This window comes from Vipera ursinii (genome assembly GCF_947247035.1).
Source record: "Vipera ursinii genome assembly, chromosome: 3".
Taxonomy (NCBI): domain Eukaryota; kingdom Metazoa; phylum Chordata; class Lepidosauria; order Squamata; family Viperidae; genus Vipera; species Vipera ursinii.
Genome location: NC_139516.1, coordinates 162234182 through 162254724, shown reverse-complemented (window position 1 = coordinate 162254724; position 20543 = coordinate 162234182). Strand labels below are relative to the sequence as shown.

At 40.7% G+C, this 20543-nt stretch overlaps 1 protein-coding gene across 2 annotated transcripts; it reads left to right on the top strand.

Moving 5' to 3' along the window:
* Positions 1 to 999: 999 nt before the first annotated feature.
* On the top strand, positions 1000 to 18635 carry NDUFV2 (NADH:ubiquinone oxidoreductase core subunit V2; the record flags this gene model as incomplete). Of its 2 annotated transcripts, none has more annotated exons than XM_083358547.1 (8): positions 1000 to 1137; positions 4099 to 4164; positions 6838 to 6900; positions 7049 to 7165; positions 7471 to 7639; positions 11028 to 11137; positions 15049 to 15125; positions 18488 to 18635. In XM_083358547.1, the coding sequence occupies 8 exons, from the start codon at positions 1000 to 1002 to the stop codon at positions 18579 to 18581; spliced, it is 834 nt and encodes a 277-aa protein (XP_083214673.1). In that variant the 3' UTR covers positions 18582 to 18635. The 2 variants fall into 2 exon arrangements, with proteins under 2 accessions (XP_083214673.1, XP_083214674.1); XM_083358548.1 differs by lacking the exon at positions 1000 to 1137 and adding an exon at positions 2654 to 3865.
* Positions 18636 to 20543: the final 1908 nt, after the last annotated feature.

The following is a 20543-nucleotide window of genomic DNA, read 5'->3' as shown; positions in this document are numbered from 1 at the left end:
CATTCTCTGCCATCTCTTTCTTCTATTGCCCTCAATCTTTCCCAGCATTAGGCTCTTCTCCAGTGAGTCCTTCCTTCTCATTAGATGGTCAAAGTATTTGAGTTTCAGCTTTAGGATCTGGCCTTAAGAGCAGTCAGGGTTGATCTCCTTTAGGACTGACCGGTTTGATCACCTTGTGCAGTCCAAGGGACTCACAGGAGTCTTCTCCAGCACCATAGTTCAAAGGCCTCAATTCTTTGGCGCTCAGCCTTTCTTATGGTCCAGCTTTCACAGCCACACATTGCAAATGGAAAAACCATGGCCTTGACTATACACACTTTTGTTGGCAGGGTGGTGTCTCTGTTTTTTAGTATGCTGTCTAGGTTTGCCATAGCTTTCCTCCCCAGGAACTTCTTTTAATTTCTTGGCTGCAGTCCCCAACTGCGGTGATCTTAGAGCCTAGGAAAATAAAACCTCCTAAATTCTTTTTAGATGGATTTACACAGGATTACACTACAATAAGCATGCATCTCTGCTCCAGTTAGCTTCTATATACAACGATGAACCAAAATGTCATATTTGCCAGATTTACTGCTCTCATTGTCTCTTGGCGTCCTCTTTACCGCCCTTATTATTGGCATATAATGAATGGGGAGACATGAAACCGGTCCTTTTCTCGGCTGCTACAAGCTTTAATAAACATCTCAATCGCAGATTCAAAGGGCACAGGAAGACACTCTTGTGGTTTTCCAAGCTGGGACTGTTTTTTAAAAAAGCCAGAAAGCCCTAAAAGTATGCATCATGCATCATGCATCAGGACTCCAGGCTGCAAATGAGACTGCCGGGATCCGCATCTTGATCTCAGCTTCGCTTTTGAAAGGAAAAGCTCGCCTTGTCTGCGCCGCCGCTCCACCCGCTAGCCGCGCGCGCGTTCATAATCACGGTCCTGAAAGAGCGAGCGCGCGCGCGCGCGCGTCGCGCTCCCGAGAGGCCGGTTGTTTTCCGCTGCAGCGGTTGCGCATGCGCTGTCGAGAGCGCCCAGGGGAGCGAGGCTCTTTTGACTCTCGAGAGAGCGGGCGAGCTCGGGTCGAGGTGGCGGTGAGGGCGGCCGCCGCCATGTGGTTCCCTGCTCCTTTTCGGATTGCCTTTCCGCGCTTGGTAAGGAGCGTGGGGGGGGCGGGAAAAGTTGGCGTCCTTAAAGGAGCAAGTCGGGCGCCGTTAGCGATCTCGGGGGAGAGTGAAGAGCGGCCAAGGGCAGAGTGGCCTTCCCTCTCCGGGAAGGGGAGGAGCGTGAGGTTCGGGCTGTTGTGCCTCACTTCCTTGGCGGAGGAGAAGCGAAAAGAGCGGCAGGGCAGGCTGGGCGGGGGTGTCAGAGCAACGCTTGTTTTGCTAGAAGCGGCGGGCCTAAACCGACGAGCGAGGGGAAGATGGATGCGGAGCGAACCATTTGTGCCTTCGCATCGCTCCAAATATCATATCAGTCCGTCTTGATTGCTTCGTTCCGTTTATGCTAATTCGTATGCGTCGAACTAGGTCAGGGGTAGGCAACCTCGGCTCTTTTATGACTCGTGGACTTCAACTCCCAGAATTCCTGAGCCAGCTATGCTGGCTCAGGAATTCTGGGAGTTGAAGTCCACGAGTCATAAAAGAGCCGAGGTTGCCTACCCCTGAACTAGGTGATGGTGGCATAGGACCGAAATTTGCAATCTTCCGTGATTGCAGGAAGCATAGCTGGCTCAGGAATTCTGGGAGTTGAAGTCCACGAGTCATAAAAGAGCCGAGGTTGCCTACCCCTGACCTAGGTGATGGTGGCATAGGGCCGAAATTTGCAATCTTCCGTCATTGCCCGAACAGTTTTTCTACCTCTTGGCTTCCACAAAGGTCCTCCCGCCTTAAAACTATACGGTAGCTGATTAACGGAACACAGGAGCTGAGGTTGTATTAATGTGGGCAGCGTTTTCTACATCAATTTGAGATGGATAGTTACGCATATTTGAAACTGTTATGGTCTGTTATCCTATATATTGTCAGGGGTGGACATTGGTGTGGGAAATATATGAATATTAAATTTCTGAATGAAGCCCGATTCTTACAGATGCAAGAGTTAGAGATACAAAAATCAAAAGGTTTACTGTGCATCTTTCCTTTTATAATGTCCAAGATATTTATTTATTTATTTTATTTTATTACATTTATATACCCCCCTTTCCCGAAGGACTCAGGGTGATTAAAAACAAAAATACAAAAGTTAAAAACAAATTTAAAAAATTATATCCGTCCCTGATTAAGTAAAACCCCCAATTAAAATTAAAATTAAAATTCTCAGCCTATTGAGCACTTCCTGATTCTATCCTTATTTTTTTAAATAAACAGAAAAGAGAATAGTATGCCAAAGAAGTGGACAATATGTTTACGTTTGTACACCATACATCACTTTTGTATTTGTATAACCTGATTATTTTAGATGGATTCTGGTCATTGCATAAAACTTTTGCTACCCAGGATACTGTCAAAATTTCAAATAAGTCCATTAATCTAGCATTTGCAAAAATGTCCATTTTTAAAATTCTTTTCACTCAACTATTTCTGTTGTTAATTCTACCATTTAATTTTTACTAAATCCATTTTCAAATTCATTTATCCCTTCAGCATTTTTATTATAGTTTTCTTTTTAATTTTCCCATAGATCTTTCCAAAACTGGATTGTTTTTGTTTTGTTTGGTTTTCCATTTTCAGAATTTGCCATTTGTACTCTGGTAGAATTGCCTCTGGTCTGATTGAAATAGCTGATTTTGCTTGGATGATTCATGTATCAGTTTTCCCAGTTATTGCGTTTATTGGTTGCTTTATGATTTCCAAAGCTTCTTTAATTTTTCTGATGCTAAGATTTTTTAAACTAGATTTGTCTTTATCTTTACATTTTTACTCTTTCATGTTCTTTAAATTACTTGTATTTGATCTTAATTATTTTATTTTGGTTTCCAATGTGACCTTGTTTGGGATTAAATATGGTTTTGCTTTTGGTTTTCTAGTTTTGATACCCAATTCTTCTGCAACCATCACTGTTTGACTGTAGGCAAGCTGACTGAGATATTACTTTAAACCTTGCAAGACCCTTATTCTTATCCTTCATGATTATTTTGCAGGTGCATCATGCTTTTGGCTTATTGTCACTTGTGATTCACCAAGACATAAGATGTATCTTCAATATATTGCTGCATCTGATCCATACTTAACTTGTTAATTAACTTAATACCGAGTACTTTGTTAAATTTTTGCAAAATTAAGGCTGTAAGATTCTTAGAATCCCGTGGGAAAATCACATGATCAAAAAGAGGTCACGTTAGCCTAGCAAGATTGGTTCTGATTTCTGGCAGTTACTACAGTATTTTCAGGATACTGTATCCTTTTATTATCTGCTCTAGAATTTTAGTAGATATTGAAATTGTACTGACTAGTGGTCTATAGTTTGTTGGAGCTTGGTCTCTTCTCCTCTCTTCTCTAGTTATTGACATTTGCTATCATTCATTCAGCTGTCATTTTATCAGTTGTCCAGAATTCCTCAATACCTATAGCTTTGGCTAGTTCATTTGGTCTGGAGTTTTAAAACTCATTCAAAGAAATACTGTATTCCCTCAGCATGTTTCTATCAAAAGCCTTTATTCATGTAGGCAGATACATAGAAGGAAATGATTATGGTTGGTTATGTCACAAAAGCACTGAAGATTCTGTTGATAGGATGCCTTTTTTAGTTCCTGTAGAAAAGGAGCCTTATCGGGATTTCTAAAGAGCATGCTATCGCAAGACGAAATTCAAGCTGTTTATATCTTTCCTGTTCTAAACTTCCTGCAATTTCTTCTTTTGAATCATGGAGACTTAGGTGCAGGTAAAGGACAAATTTGAAATGTCAATACATATTATTACAGATATTATTACCTACTTTTTCATTTAATATTCTATACTTTTGGTTATATGTAGTGCAGAGAGATTATCAGCAGTACAGTAACTTAAAATAGACCCATCTAATTCAGTAAGGATTTAAGCATAATTTAAGGTTGGTTCGATTTCTTAGCTGTAATTGCAAATACAAACTGTTTGCTTTATATGAAATATTTGTAGATGACAAATCTTCGCTGCCTTCATACATCAGCAGAATGCAGAAGTAGTGGTGGAACTCTGTTTGTGGTAAGTAGTTTGCATAAATGATTATACAAAATGTTTAGTAAAATGGAAAAAATGTGGCTTATTTGTGTGCAATTTAACAGTATTTATAACAACATTACACTTTCTATTAGTAATAATAAAACTGCTATACATAGTCTTGTAGGTGATTGCATATATTATTGCTTTACTTGGCAAATACATCAACCTACTGAGCTATCATGTTTAGAAAAGCTTATTTTGTTAGTGGAATATATTTCCAACAAGCATGTAGGGAATAGCAGCCCCCAAAGTATAAATGCTTGTCTGTTATATACATACACGTCCTATTTAGCAGTCGTGTATAGGCTTCCTGTGTTAGTTTTACATACACAAAATGACATATACAGAATGCATAAGTTTACCTGACCAGATTTCTGTTTTTGTCAACTGAAGTAGGAAAAAGGTTGGAAATAAAAAACATATTTTGTAACTTAAAAAGTGTACTTATTGAACAATTAGTGTGGTGTGGTTACAGTATGTATTGAGGATTAGCAGCATATTTAGTTGTTAAATTAAACTTTATAATAACATTGAATTTCTATAAGTATAAATTGATTGTATATAAACATTGAAATCTTGGGTTTAAAATATTGTGTTAAAAAGCATTTTGGTCATTCCAAAGAGAAGATATTTGATTAGACAACCTTCCCCACTCCCATCAGTGTTCATCTAAAACTTTAAATTTTCTGCTAGTTTTCTCTTCAGAAAAATATGAAAATTTTCTTTTTTTTCACTATTGACATCATCCTGTACATGTCTTACATTTGTGGTACTGTGTATTCTTTATTTCAAACAGTTCTGTGTCCTTTTTCCTTACATTTAATTAGGAAATTAATGTTTACTAATATTTCTCATATAGAACTAGTACCATCTGTTGTCACATTCTTTGTACTTTCACTTTTCTTTAATTTCCTTCCTTTAATCATTTCTTTCTACAAAAACATCTGTCCCATATTCAGAATTTCCTGTCATATTTATTCAGAATTTCCTGTCATATTTATTCCTTTTTGATGTCTACACATGAGTTCTTAACTATATACTCTAAACCAGGGGTGTCAAAGTGCCAGTCCGCGGGCCGGATGTGTCACGCGGAAGCTGTGCCCACCCCATTGCCGGCAATGGCAAAACCGTCCCAATACATTGCACAATGTCATGTGACATCGCGAGTTTGACGTGTCTGCTCTAAACAAATCAATACTTTTCTAAGCAGATATTCACCAGTCACAATTCTCATTCCATCTTGGGTCCCTGGATGGCTGTGTCTTTTAACACAGTGGCCCCCAACCTTTTGGGCATCAGGGACCGGTTCCGTGGAGAGAGGTTTTTCCATGGACCAGAAGGGGCATGGTTTTGCATGCTGCCTGCATCCCGCGGATGGGGCTTTGTTTGTGTGACTCAATTTCTGGCATGCCATGGCCCTGTGCCAGTCCATGGACCGGGAGTTGGGGACCTCTGTTTTAACATAGACTGGCATTAATACTTTTCCATTCATGTTACCTAACCAAGTAATGTTAGATCTTCTTATTCAAAATATTCTGCAGTTTCTCCTGAAATTCACACATGGTTCTTTCACTAGCTCCATTCAGTGGAGTGTAACATGCAACTATCACTAACTACAAATTGCTACTTGTATAGGTTTCCTTAACAGTCTAAATGTTTCCAAGGTGTTTTAAACATATTTCAGCTTTTTTATTCGTAATTAAACCTTCATTTCCCTACATGCCTTCATCAGTTCAGTCCACAAGTTCAAACCATCTTTATTCATATGTTATATCCATCTCCTCCTTGTTCATTCCATTTAAATTTTAAATCAGTGTTCCATATAGCAGTGTTTGCTTTTTGTTTTTGTTTTTTGTTTTTGAAAAAAATGTGGCAGGGGGACAGGGAGGGGAGTAAGTAAGGAAAAGGTTTTGGGAAGCTCATCCTGAAACTGCCTTTTTTTTTTCACAAGGGCTGGTTTCCCAAAACCTAGAGAGTTAGGAGAGCTTTGCAGCCTCCCTGCTTGTCAGCTGATGAGGGACAACAGACAGGCACAGAACTCTTGGAAAGCAGCCACCATTTTAAGGGTAATGAAAATGGCACTGCTTCCAAGAGTCATTGGGAGGCCTAATGCTACAGGGGTTGAGGGGGAACACCTGGCAGGGAAAAGTGCTGCAGAATCCCCGTGGTCTATCGTAAGTGTGAATGACTGCTTTAGCGCTGCATCTGTTGTAACTTTGAAGGGACAGGTTTGTAGGTACATTTGGGGTGTTTGGTTGTTGTTTTGAACACTTGTCATATGGCCTGTCATTTCTTAAGGATTACCTCTACTTTAATATTTGACTGGGTACAATAATTTTTACTTTTAGGTGATCAATTAAATGGCATGCAACTGTATAGGTTATCATAAACTTTTATTTTTCAATTCTGCATCCAGTTACTGCAAAGTTATTTTCATAATGCAATTTGCTTACATAATAAACATACAGTCTGAAACATGCGTAGAAGGTGGCTCCTATAATTCAGCTGCTAGTAGAGCTTTTCATATCTTCATAAGAGGAATCTCTCCTCATGAAGTATCATAATTATTAAGACAAGAGCTATAATTTTTCTATATGTAACTATCTGAAATTTGTTTTCTGTGCATTTTTCATTATTTTATTGTAATTTGTACAGCACAGAGATACTCCTGAAAACAATCCAAGCACCCCATTTGATTTCACTCCTGAAAATTATAAGGTATGTTTTTTTAAATTTTGTTATTAAATTACTTTGGCTTTTATGCCGTTTAGTCCCTTTTTGATGACCTTTCATGTTTTGATGGATGAAATGCTGTATTTCTATTTCAATAAAAATTGGTTATTGTAATATTTATTTTCTTTAATAGAGGATAGATGTAATAGTAAACAACTACCCAGAAGGACATAAATCTTCGGCAGTAATCCCAGTCCTGGATTTAGCTCAAAGACAACATGGATGGTTACCTATATCGGCTATGAATAAGGTACTTCTCTTTAATTTGATAATTTAGCATACATTCAACTGAACAATAACTATATTAACACAAAATAATTTTAATATTCATTAGGTACCTCTGTTAAAACAAGTAATTTAGAGTGTTGTCAGGTGATAAAAGGAAGTTTTTCAGTCTTAAAAATATTCAGATAATAACTTCAGGTTGAACTCTGCAAGAATTCTCTGCGAGTTATAATTTAGGAAAATTAAGACATTGTGAGATTTTTATTGCTTCTGCTAAAAATAGCAATATATGTAAATATATTCAAATAAAAAATGATCTTCTATTTATAGGTTGCTGACATTCTACAAATGCCTCCTATGAGAGTTTATGAAGTAGCAACATTTTATACAATGTTTAATCGCAAGCCTGTTGGGAAGTATCATATTCAAATCTGCACTACCACACCTTGCATGCTTCGAGATTCAGATAGTATATTAGAAGCCATTCAGAAGAAGCTTGGTATGAAACAGCACTTAATTTTCCTGTATCATGAGCCTGTTCTTGTTGTATTGACTTTTTTTACTTAATCCAATTTATATTTGTACTCTGAAAAGCATATTTGCAAAGAAACGTGATCATGACAAAGTTATCCTTGTACCCTTTAGAACTGAACAACAGGATTTTTTTTAGCTGTTGATGGTGGAGCTGCATATCCTGAGAGGCTGGTTTATAGCTAAGAAAAGGGGGAAAAGGAAATAAGAGTCTAAGAAAAGAGAAGCCAGTAATTTGAGAACAGAAGCTATGGGAGGTAATTAAGAATATAGGCAGTCCTTGACTTGTAACAGTATTGGTCATTCAGTGAAGTGGTTGTTGAATGAGACATTACAAGATTGCTCGGGTGACTGTTCAGTGACTGCAGTCTCAGCACTCCCAGTTATTATTGAGCAATCTAGCAGGTTGTTAAGTGATTGGAGTCACAGGTAAGGCACGTGGGATGCCTCAGGGTGTAGGGGAGACCCTGGGAGGACCCACTCAGGTCCCTGCCAAAAAACCAAGCAGCAGGATTTTTAGCCTGAGGAGAAAGACTTTTGCATGCATCTTTCATTGGGCCTTTCAGGCCCTCTCCAACCCCCTTCCCCCCCAGGAATCCTTTGCTCCGTAACTGCACTGCCCACCTGGAAAGGATTACAAGTATCCCAGTAATGCATATCTGCAACTTCCCCACACACTCCATTGTGTGCTCCACCCACCTCCACTTGCCCAGCACCATAGCACACACTCCCCTTTCACTTGGAAAGAATTTAAAGACAGGGTACAGATTAATGAAAACAAAAATCTCTGCTCTTGTAGCTTGAAAGTCAAAACACGTAACACACAACCCCCCATAGGGAATTACAGACCCATCTTATAACACTTTATCTGATTAAATATCCCAGAAATATCCTGATCTCTCTTGTATACGACTACTATTGTCGCATTAGTACAATTTAGTTTCTTTGAATATAGCTAAGTTTTATTACTCTGTCAATAAAATTAGGAAGACCTTGGTCACCCATTGATGATTTCACTATCAATTGTAATATATTACTGTATCTTGTTCTGTTTGGTTCTGTTCAGTTTTGCTTTATTTTAATGTTTAATTTTTTGTGCTGATCTGTGACCATAATAAAAATTGAATTTTTTAAACATAAAATAGAATAGGGAAGAGAAACTAAAATAAGAAACTCAGACACTACCTTCTAATGTTTTTTTTAAAAAATGAGCAGTCATGATGAAATCAGTTCTTTAAAAAAAAGCCAAGATGGTGACCTGATATTTCCATTGAAATGGCTATAATAAAGCTGATTTTATTTGATGATGCTTTTTAAAATGTAGCTGTACTGTCAACATCTTTTTCCAGCTGTTTTCAATTTTTGAGAAGATGAGGCCAACATTTTGGCTTTTTGTGGTGAGACTCCTTAAGGGCAAGATGCATACGTTTATTTTAAGCTTGCTGAAATTTCACATACTATTTCATTCTTCCCCCAACCCACAAAATAGTTTTTCTGAAGTTTATGAAATAAAATTAATACCTTCATTTAAGATAACATTTGGCTCATTATATTATCTAACAGCCAGCTATATACCCATACATTCCTATAAACAGGATTGCAACTCTAGTGGCGACAACAGATTGGGAAACATACAGTGGGACAAAAAAAGTATTTAGTCAGCCACCAATTGTGCAAGTTCTCTCACTTAAAAAGATGAGAGGCGCCTGTAATTTTCAACTATGAGAGACAAAATGGGGGAAAAGAATCCAGGAAATCACATTGTAGGATTTCTAACGAATTTATTTGCAAATTATGGTGGAAAATAAATATTTGGTCAATAACAAAAGTTCATCTCAAAACTTTGTTATATACCCTTTGTTGGCAATGACAGAGGTCAAACGTTTTCTGTAAGCCTTCACAAGGTTTGCACACACTGTTGCTGGTATTTTGGCCCATTCCTCCATGCAGATCTCTAGAGCAGTGATGTTTTGGGGCTGTCACTGGGCAACAAGGACTTTCAACTCCCTCCAAAGGTTTTCTATGGAGTTGAGATCTGGAGACTGGCTAGGCCACTCCAGGACCTTGAAATGCTTCTTACGAAGCCACTCCTTCGTTGCCCGGACGGTGTGTTTGGGATCATTGTCATACTGAAAGACCCAGCCACGTTTCATCTTCAATGCCCTTGCTGATGGAAGAAGGTTTTCACTCAAAATCTCACTATATATGGCCCCATTCATTCTTTCCTTTACACGGATCAGTCGTCCTGGTCCCTTTGCAGAAAAACAGCCCCAAAGCATGATGTTTCCACCCCCATGCTTCACAGTAAGTATGGTGTTCTTTGGATACAACTCAGCATTCTTTCTCCTCCAAACACGAGTTGAGTTTTTACCAAAAAGTTCTACTTTGGTTTCATCTGACCATATGACATTCTCCCAATCCTGTTCTGGATCATCCAAATGCTCTCTAGCAAACTTCAGATGGGCCCGGACATGTACTGGCTTAAGCAGGGGAACACATCTGGCACTGCAGGATTTGAGTCCCTGGCGGCGTAGTGTGTTACTGATGGTAGCCTTTGTTACTTTGGTCCCAGCTCTCTGCAGGTGAATGCACTAGGTCCCCCCGTGTGGTTCTGGGATTTTTGCTCACTGTTCTTGTGATCATTTTGAACCTACGGGGTGAGATCTTGCATGGAGCCCCAGAACGAGGGAGATTATCAGTGGTCTTGTATGTCTTCCATTTTCTAATAATTGCTCCCACAGTTGATTTCTTCACACCAAGCTGCTTGTCTATTGCAAATTCAGTCTTCCCAGCATGGTGCAGGTCTACAATTTTGTTTCTGGTGTCCTTCGACAGCTCTTCTTGGCCATAGTGGAGTTTGGAGTATCTGTTTGAGGTTGTAGACTGGTGTCTTTTATACTGATAACAAGTTCAACCAGGTGCCATTCATACAGGTAACGAGTGGAGGACAGAGGAGCCTCTTGAAGTTGTTACAGGTCTGTGAGAGCCAGAAATCTTGCTTGTTTGAAGGTGACCAAATACTTATTTTACCGAGGAATGTACAAATTAATTCATTAGAAATCCTACAATGTGATTTCCTGGATTCTTTCCCCCCATTTTGTCTCTCATAGTTGAGGTATATGATGAAAATTACAGGCCTCTCTCATCTTTTTAAGTGGGAGAACTTGCACAATTGGTGGCTGACTAAATACTTTTTTGTCCCAGTGTATATGCCAATTTAATGCAGAAAATCCAAACTAAGAATTATACAAACTGCTATAATCTGTTTTGGAACATTGTATTGGGACAAATAGCCATAAAATTTTCATTTTTACAGTTTGCTTTATTATAAATCAAACTAATTTCTCTTGCCTCAGGTATAAAAGTTGGGGAAACTACATCTGATAAACTTTTCACTCTAACTGAAGTTGAATGCTTGGGAGCCTGTGTAAATGCACCAATGGTACAAATAAATGACAACTATTATGTAAGTAGGAATAAGCCTTAGATCTTTCAGTGTATTCATCTTGTATATGCTTGTTGCCTAGAAAAATTAAATTAGCATAAATGACAGGTTTTCATATGATATTCTAATGAACAGAATTGTTTACTGAAATTAATTTTATATGAATTAGATTAGTGCTTCTCAATATTTCATTTGTTGTTCCATCATGATAAAAAGAAAAAGATCAATATGTTTTCAAGAAATATATATATATACACACATACACACACACACACACACACACACACACACACACATATATATATATATATATATACACACACACACACACATACATATACATACATACATACATTATACACACACACACACATACATACATACATACACATACATACATACATCGGAATGTGTCCTTTGGGCTATTCTATACATTGTGTTTATATGGTGCTTTCCTATTGGTTGATTGGCGTGTTGATGTGCTGCCAAGTCCTTGGCTCCTAAGTACCTGGTAAGCTGGTGGTAAATAAGCACTCCTGTTGACTGACAAGGGGCCTGTTTCCCAGATTTCAATCAATTCCCTGGCTATCTTTGTACCTGCACAGCTAACAATCTTAGTAGCTGCAAAGTAGAATATGTTCTTGTTCATTACTATGTGAGACTACCGATGTGTTTGAGTTTACTTGTCTGACCACTTGCTTCTGTTCTTGCAATCTCCCTGTCCATCCTACAGTCATGGGGCAATCCACGCAGGAGATCCGGTAGATTACATTAGAAGTATCTCCCACCTTCAAGTTATCTTTGCAATACATGATTTGTCCTCTTATGGTAGCCTCTAGGCGGTATGCAATGCCCACTTTCAGATGTCAGAAGCTGTGTTTTGCATTTATGGCAGGATGTGCTATATAATTGGTCTTATACCTTGTTTCATTTTTGTTCTTAAGATAATCTTTATTGTCTTTTTTTTACTGTAGGCACAATGGCGCACATCAAAAATGAAATTTAGTTGCCCGCTCTCAAAGTGAGACACATACATGACACACCCAAAACATACTACATACAACATATGTATAGACCCACACCCCTACATATACATAACAGTAAAATATTAAATACTGTCCAACTTGAATATATAACGGAAGGAGGAAGCCTAAGAGTTCACAAGGTTAATGCTGTATGGAATGAAACTATGGCTGAATCTGGATGTTCTGCTAGGGATACCACGAAGCCTCCTCCCAGAAGGTAACCAGGAAAACAGGTTGTGAAGAGGATGAGTAGTGTCCCAGATACAAACCCTGTTCAAACAACACTTCTATGCTATGTCCTGGATGGGAGGGAGGGAACTGTCAATGATCTTTTCTGCCATCCTCACCACTCTCTGCACCGCCTTCCTGTCTGAAGCAGTGATGCTTCCAAACCAGACTGTGATGCTGTATGACAGGAAGGAAAAAGAGCTTTTCTCATGTGATGCAGGAAGTGCAGGCACTGCTGTGCCCGCTTCACCAGTTTCTCACTGTTGAGCGACCAAGCCAGCAAACCCAGGAATTTGATGCTGGTAACCATGTCCACAGGTGTGTGTTCTGCAGGCATCTTATGTTTGTGGGTACCATTCTGCCTGAATTGTTCACCTTTTCTTCAGTTCTCACCCTGCCATATAGTGTTCTGATGCAACTTTTTGTGTGACAGTGGATGGTTACTGTTGAAACTAAGAATATGTGGCGTGTTGGTCCCCTTGTGATAAACTCTGGTTTCTAGGCTTCCATCTTCCTGCCTGTTGACAAATACATCTAAAAATGATAATTGTCTAGCCGTTTCTTCCTCCATTGTGAATTGTATGTCTGGGAAGATGGAGTTCAGTAGGATATGAAAGTCTTTCAGTGCATTTCTTTTGATGATGACAAATGTGTCGCCTACGACTACGTTATGGCACCAAAATTTAGAAGTGTAGTTTTAAAATGCACAATGTTCTAATTCACAGTTTCTACAATGACTTCTGATACTGGGGGTCCCATGGGTGTCCCTTTTATTTGCTCATACATTTCCCTTTTGAATATGAAGATATGCTGGCAGTACTTGAGTAACCTGATTTTTATCCTGGTTAGATTGTTTTGATCTGTGCTGTACTCTTCTTCTAGTTTTCTTATCTATTATTTGTATGCTAAGTGAGGAGGGAGGGATGTAAATAGGGACACTATGTCAGAGGAGACCATGATCTCATCAGGAATCACATTGTAGTTTTGGCAGCACAAGGAAACAGCCAATTGTCAGCCATCAACACACCAATTAGCCAATAGGAAGGCACCACATAAATGCAACTCATAGAATAGCTCAAAGGACTCGTTCTGGTGAGAGAGAATTTTCCTGAGGATGGGCTCCAGCACAAGTCCGAAAGCTCAGAAGACTAAACCTTTGGTCCTGGTGACTGACCCACATTTGAACTTGCAACATTATCTTGGGACAGGCTGGATAATACTTGATATTTTTTTAAAAAATGGATTTTTTAAAATTTAAATTGATTTTTTTTATTTTTATCAAATTTATTTTAATAAAATGCTTTTGGAGTAAACTTATCTAAATATAGTTTTCTATTTAAGATACCGGTACATTAATTTAGTTTATTCAGCATGAAATGGACCTTAGTTATGTAGCATAAGGCTGTATATTCTGCAATATTTACATTTTTTGTAAACTCATTCAATGAATCCAAGCTCTGCTGAGATAACATGCACTGCATTGATGCATTCACACAATTTAACAGTAACCATGAAATAAATCATAAAACAAGTTCAGGAATATTCCTTTATCCCATTGTTTTGCAAACCTATGTACATTACAAACTGTATGATTGAAGAAAAATGCATCTGTACCAGGCGTTTTAGTTTAAAAGAATTTGAGTAGTTTTCCAACTATGTGTTAAACTAATTAACCTAACCTGACAGCTTATTATTGTAAATAGGAAACCTTCATTTTGATTCCAAATATTAAAGATTCTAACTATCAGCAAGAATGAGTCCTTACATTTAAAGAGCACCTGTCATTTCAGATCCATCATGGAAGCCCGTTAGCGGGCATCCACTCACCTGCTGCCCACCACATGCCTCATCTTGTTGTGTCACTGCTGCATCACCAGCTGGTTGAAAAGCCCTGTTAAAGGATTTTATTATGGCAACTTGAAATGTTGTGATCCCTTCATACCAGTGTAAAACTTGCTCCTCATTCAGTTGGCAGTTTTGCTTGTGTATTACCTAGATTGCTTTTGTGCATTAAATCAGGATTTTCAAATTGTATCCTGCAGAACACTAGGGTTTCATGAGGATGGGGTTCCTTCAGATTAAGGGGGGAAAGTTCAAACACAGCAAATTTTTTACTAGAGTTATCTCTTGTCTGGGAATGCAGGAATTTTTTTTAAAAAAAATAAATCGGTTCCATAACTTGAAAAAGCTTGAAAACCCGTGCTAAATCACATGTAGTACTCTAATGAGAGTATGATGCTTTTTATTAAGTATGCAGAATTCAACTTGACACAATAAACATATAGACACATTTTCGAATTTTCCTTTTATAACTTCAGTTGGACAATTAAGAAATTTATCGTTCTCAGATATCTAATTTTGACAGTACTGTATTCTGTTGCTAATATAACTGATTACTAACTGCATTTGATATAGACACAGTAAAAACATTATGTGTATATTTTAAACTTAATATATGGTTTTTAGATTATGTTCCGACTATTACAGAAAGTCACCATTGAAAGATATGCAGCTATATAAATGGAATAAAATATAAAATAGTCTAATAACTTCTGAAGTACAATTTTTATAGTCTGTAGCAAAAAAGTGTTCTATAACATGTTAAATACATTAAACATACTCAGATGAAGAAAATGACATATTTAATATGTGTAATATTGTTTTCATTTAATTTTACAGGAAGATCTGACAACAAAAGACATTGAAAACATAATTGATGAATTGAAAGCTGGAAATATTCCAAAACCTGGACCAAGGTATTTTATTTGCATAATAAAATAAATACCATGAGAAAGCAAGGAAAAAAACTACTAAAGCAATCCTGTAGAACAGCCCACAATCTTTTGGGCACCAGGGACCGGTTCTGTAGAGACATTTTTTCGCAGATTGGAGGAGACATGGTTTCACAGGCTGCCTGTATCGCATGGATGGGGCTTCACTTGTTTGTGTGGCCCAGTTTCTGGGGTGCTGTGGTGCAATGCTAGTCCCTGCTGTAGAAAATTCTCAGGATATATATTTCAATATGAGATTAAATATAGAATCTTATTACCAAGACATTTTCCTTTTTATGTTCCATGCTATGGTGGCCTATAAGAAGCTGCTTCTTAATTTTTAAGAAACAGAAGGTGTTTGTAGGCATTTTTGCAAATTAATATCAAATATTTGCCAAAATTTATTGAAGACTGCTTTTCTTATATATACCGTATATACTTGAGTATAAGCCGAATTTTTCAGCCCACTTTTTGGGCTGAAAAATTCCACTTCGGCTTATACTCCAGTCAACAAAAAAACTTACCGAGGACTTGTGCGCGGCCGAGGCTTTGGTGCTTCCGGGATCGCGCGCACCTCTCCCAAGCCACCGCCGTCCGAGACCTGCCGAAGTTTGGGGAGGTTTGGGGAGGTGCGCGCGCACCTCCCCAAACCTCCCCAAACGTCGGCAGGTCTCCGTTCCTCCGCGCCCTGCCTGCCTGCTTCTTTCCGCAGCGGAAAGAAGCAGGCAGGCAGGGCGCGGAGGAACGGAGACCTGCCGACGTTTGGGGAGGTTTGGGCGCCTCCCCAAACCTCCCCAGGTCTCCGTTCCTCCGCGCAGACCTGCCGACGTTTGGGGAGGTTTGGGCGCCTCCCCAAACCTCCCCAGGTCTCCGTTCCTCCGCGCAGACCTGCCGACGTTTGGGGAGGTTTGGGCGCCTCCCCAAACCTCCCCAAACGTCGGCAGGTCTCCGTTCCTCCTGCCGACGTTTGGGGAGGTTTGGGCACCTCCCCAAACCTCCCCAGGTCTCCGTTCCTCCGCGCAGACCTGCCGACGTTTGGGGAGGTTTGGGCACCTCCCCAAAACTCCCCAGGTCTCCGTTCCTCCGCGCAGACCTGCCAACGTTTGGGGAGGTTTGGGCGCCTCCCCAAACCTCCCCAGGTCTCCGTTCCTCCGCGCAGACCTGCCGACATTTGGGGAGGTTTGGGCGCCTCCCCAAACCTCCCCAAACGTCGGCAGGTCTCCGTTCCTCCTGCGGACGTTTGGGGAGGTTTGGGCACCTCCCCAAACCTCCCCAGGTCTCCGTTCCTCCGCGCACACCTGCCGACGTTTGGGGAGGTTTGGGCGCCTCCCCAAACCTCCCCAGGTCTCCGTTCCTCCGCGCAGACCTGCCGACGTTTGGGGAGGTTTGGGCGCCTCCCCAAACCTCCCCAAACGTCGGCAGGTCTCCGTTCCTCCTGCCGACGTTTGGGGAGGTTTGGGCACCTCCCCAAACCTCCCCAGGTCTCCGTTCCTCCGCGCAGACTTGCCGACGTTTGGGGAGGTTTGGGCGCCTCCCAAAACCTCGGCAGGTCTCCGTTCCTCCGCGCAGACCTGCCGACGTTTGGGGAGGTTTGGGCGCCTCCCCAAACCTCCCCAAACGTCGCGCAGACCTGCCGACGTTTGGGGAGGCGCCCAAACCTCCCCAAACGTCGGCAGGTCTGCGCGGAGGAACGGAGACCTGCCGAGGTTTGGGGAGGCGCCCAAACCTCCCCAAACGTCGGCAGGTCTGCGCGGAGGAACGGAGACCTGCCGAGGTTTGGGGAGGCGCCCAAACCTCCCCAAACTTCGGCAGGAGGAACGGAGACCTGGGGAGGTTTGGGGAGGCGCCCAAACCTCCCCAAACGTTGGCAGGAGGAACGGAGACCTGCCGACGTTTGGGGAGGTTTGGGGAGGCGCCCAAACCTCCCCAAACGTCGGCAGGTCTGCGCGGAGGAACGGAGACCTGGGGAGGTTTGGGGAGGTGCCCAAACCTCCCCAAACGTCGGCAGGAGGAACGGAGACCTGCCGACGTTTGGGGAGGTTTGGGGAGGCGCCCAAACCTCCCCAAACGTCGGCAGGTCTGCGCGGAGGAACGGAGACCTGGGGAGGTTTGGGGAGGCGCCCAAACCTCCCCAAACGTCGGCAGGAGGAACGGAGACCTGGGGAGGTTTGGGGAGGCGCCCAAACCTCCCCAAACGTCGGCAGGAGGAACGGAGACCTGCCGAGGTTTGGGGAGGCGCCCAAACCTCCCCAAACGTCGGCAGGTCTGCGCGGAGGCGTTTGGGGAGGTTTGGGGAGGTGCGCGCGCACCTCCCCAAACCTCCCCAAACTTTGGCAGGTCTCCGGACGGCGGCGGCTTGGGAGAGGTGCGCGCGATCCTGGAAGCACCGAAGCCTCGGCCGCGCGCAAGTCCTCGGTAAGCTCCGGGCGGTCACTTGCTTCGCGTCTCCTGAGGGAAGGGGGGGGCGACTGGAACGGGCGTGTTTCCTCGCCTGCTGGGCGCCGCGATTTGCCCGGGGAACGCGCGGGCCCCGAATGGCAGCGTGGAGCGAGGAAGCGGACAGCCGGGGCTTCCCCGAGAGCCGCGGCCACACAGGGTATTCCTGTGTATTCAGGCTTGCAAAATGGCGGATCGAGCCTCTGCTGGCGGCAGAGGCTTGCAGAGCGCGGATCCAGCCTCCGCCGGTGGCGGAGGCTTACAGAACGGCGGATCGGCTTATACTCGAGTCAACAACTTTTCCCAGTTTTGGGGGGTGAAATTGGGGGTCTCGGCTTATACTCGAGTCGGCTTATACTCAAGTATATACGGTAAAATATTTTTGTTTCTAAATGTGACAAGTTCCTTAGCAACTGTTAAATACTATAATGGACCTTGCCAAGGGTACTTCTGACCCAATTCTAATGGCCAGCCTCCCTTTCTACAGGTTCATATGACCATATTTTGGGCAGTCAACTGGCCTACATTTGTAGCTTCCTGCAGTCACATTTGCTGGAATTTACAACTGGAATTTATTTCTGGTTTTCAACAAACTGGCCCATTGTCAACAGTTGCTTAACAATCACTGCAAAAAGGTTGTAATGTGGTGACCCACTTTACAGCTGTCATGATGGGCAGGCTTCATTACAGTCATTAAGTACAGCATTATTGTAATCAGAATATGTGTACATATGACAACTAGAAATCCCCCAACTCCACATTTTTATTTCTTTCCATCACATTCTATCTTGTATTGAACTAAAAGATGCTTAAAATAAGTCATCAAAAGTTGAAACAGATTTTGTGGATGTTTCAGAATGACTAAAATTATACAGAACAATGTCTAATACTGATTTTTTATTTCTTTTCAGAAGTGGACGTTTCTCTTGTGAGCCATCTGGTAGTCTGACTTCTCTGATAGAACCACCCAAGGGACCTGGTTTTGGAGTTCGGTCAGATCTTTAAAACTATTGTTCTAAGTGTAAAAATCATTAAAAAAATAAATTCTAAAATATGGACGATGGAAATTCAAGTTTAAAGTTATTTTAGGACAGCTGCTAAACATATGTATTTTATTTATTAGAAACAAGAAATGGATGAAATCCAAAAATTCCAGTTATTTAGAAACAACAGTGTTGATCAACTACATTTATAATTATTAATGAACAGTTATATAGATGTTTCACTCCCTATATTATATGTGACACACCAGTGGTGCATAAAATAAATATAATGGAAATGATAGTATATTGCTCACTAATTATCAAGAGGATTTTTGCAAACAAAAGATCTTTGGCATCCCACAATACAGCTAATTAGTACATTGATGAAGTAGCCAGAATGCTATAAAAAGTATTTGGAGATAATGGCACAAAAAGAATTTCTTAAAAGTATAATTCAAGGCAAAGCTAGACAAACTTTAGTCTCCAAAAGAGCAGCTCAATGACTTGGGGATCCTCCTGGACTCACAACTAAATAGCAGGTGGAGGATAGGGCCACGGAAGGCTTTGCCCAGTTCCAAATGCACCAATCCTGCCCCTAACCTGCAGCTAAAGGACCAAAAGAACGTTAACTCATACCCTGATTTCCATGTGCCTAGAGTATTGGAATGTTCTCTATACAGGGCTGCCATTGATGCACATTTGAGAACTTGGTTGGGAACCTGCTAAGGTTGACTCAGCCTTCCATCCTTCCGAGGTAGGTAAAATGAGGACCCAGATTGTTGGGGGCAATAAGCTGACTTTGTAATAATGCCGCTTGGGGGGCGGGGCGAAAGCCCTAATAAGCAGGCATATACATAGAATGAAGGCTATTGCTAAGCACATTGGTTTGTGCTTAAATTGTAAGCCGCCCTGAGTCTTCGGAGAAGGGCGGGATATAAATGGGATTAAAATAAAAATAAAATAAAAAATAATAGAAGCATACTGCATCTGTGCTTTGGGCCTTGCATTGATTCCCTATTACTTTTGAAAGCATTTGCCTTTCCACAAGCTACTAAAAATTGAGTTGGTCTGGAGAGTCTTTCAGAAAAGAACTGACATCATCATAATGACTATTGTGTTACTGTGTCCTTACTGTTTTTATTATTCATTTATTATGGGTGTTTTATTTAATTTCTGATTTTTAATTGTGGCAGCATACAAATCAAGTAGGCAAATAATTATTATATTAAGATGGCATATCTATTAATGCCAACTATAGCTATCTTTGAAGTATCCAGCCAAGCTGATTGCGAAAAATTTTAAAATGTAGACAATCCTCCTTCAGTTTGAGAATTTGTATTTTAAATATAAAATTTAAATTGTGTACATCACCCAGAAACATACATAAAATGGGTAGCTTATAAAGTTAGTAAATAAATGGAAAAACATATTTTTTAAATTTCTGATCGACAGCAAAATGAATTAATCATCAATTTGTCAATAATGATGTGCAGTCTGCAAAAAACCCAAACTGTATATCAGATAAGATAAAATGAAAAAACTAAGCAATAGGTTTTAATGCACATCCTCCCAATAAGATATTTTGGAACTGCTTTGTGGCATTGTTTGGATCAGAACCTTAAATTCTTCAGTTGCTTGCCATGCTTCTGAAGATATCCATATATTCTTGTAGCTTTCTATTGTGGTAATGATTATAATGTAATCTAAATTCATCTATTAGAGTTAATATACCTGTTGTATAGAATTTCAGTATAGTCCTTGCATCTTGCTGGTCTTTGAACTGGTCATCTGTCAAGTGAGATGATCTGGGTTCAAAAATCTTTTGGAAGGCTTTCCCTGTTTTTCCATCATCTGTTTCTATCCTCAATATCTTTACAGATGTCTTTATAATTCTCCTTGTCTTTTCTCTGAAATTTTTTATTAAGTTTCTTTCCATGATCTTAGGTTTTCTTAGTTTTGGCTTATCTCTTGGTAATTTTCCATC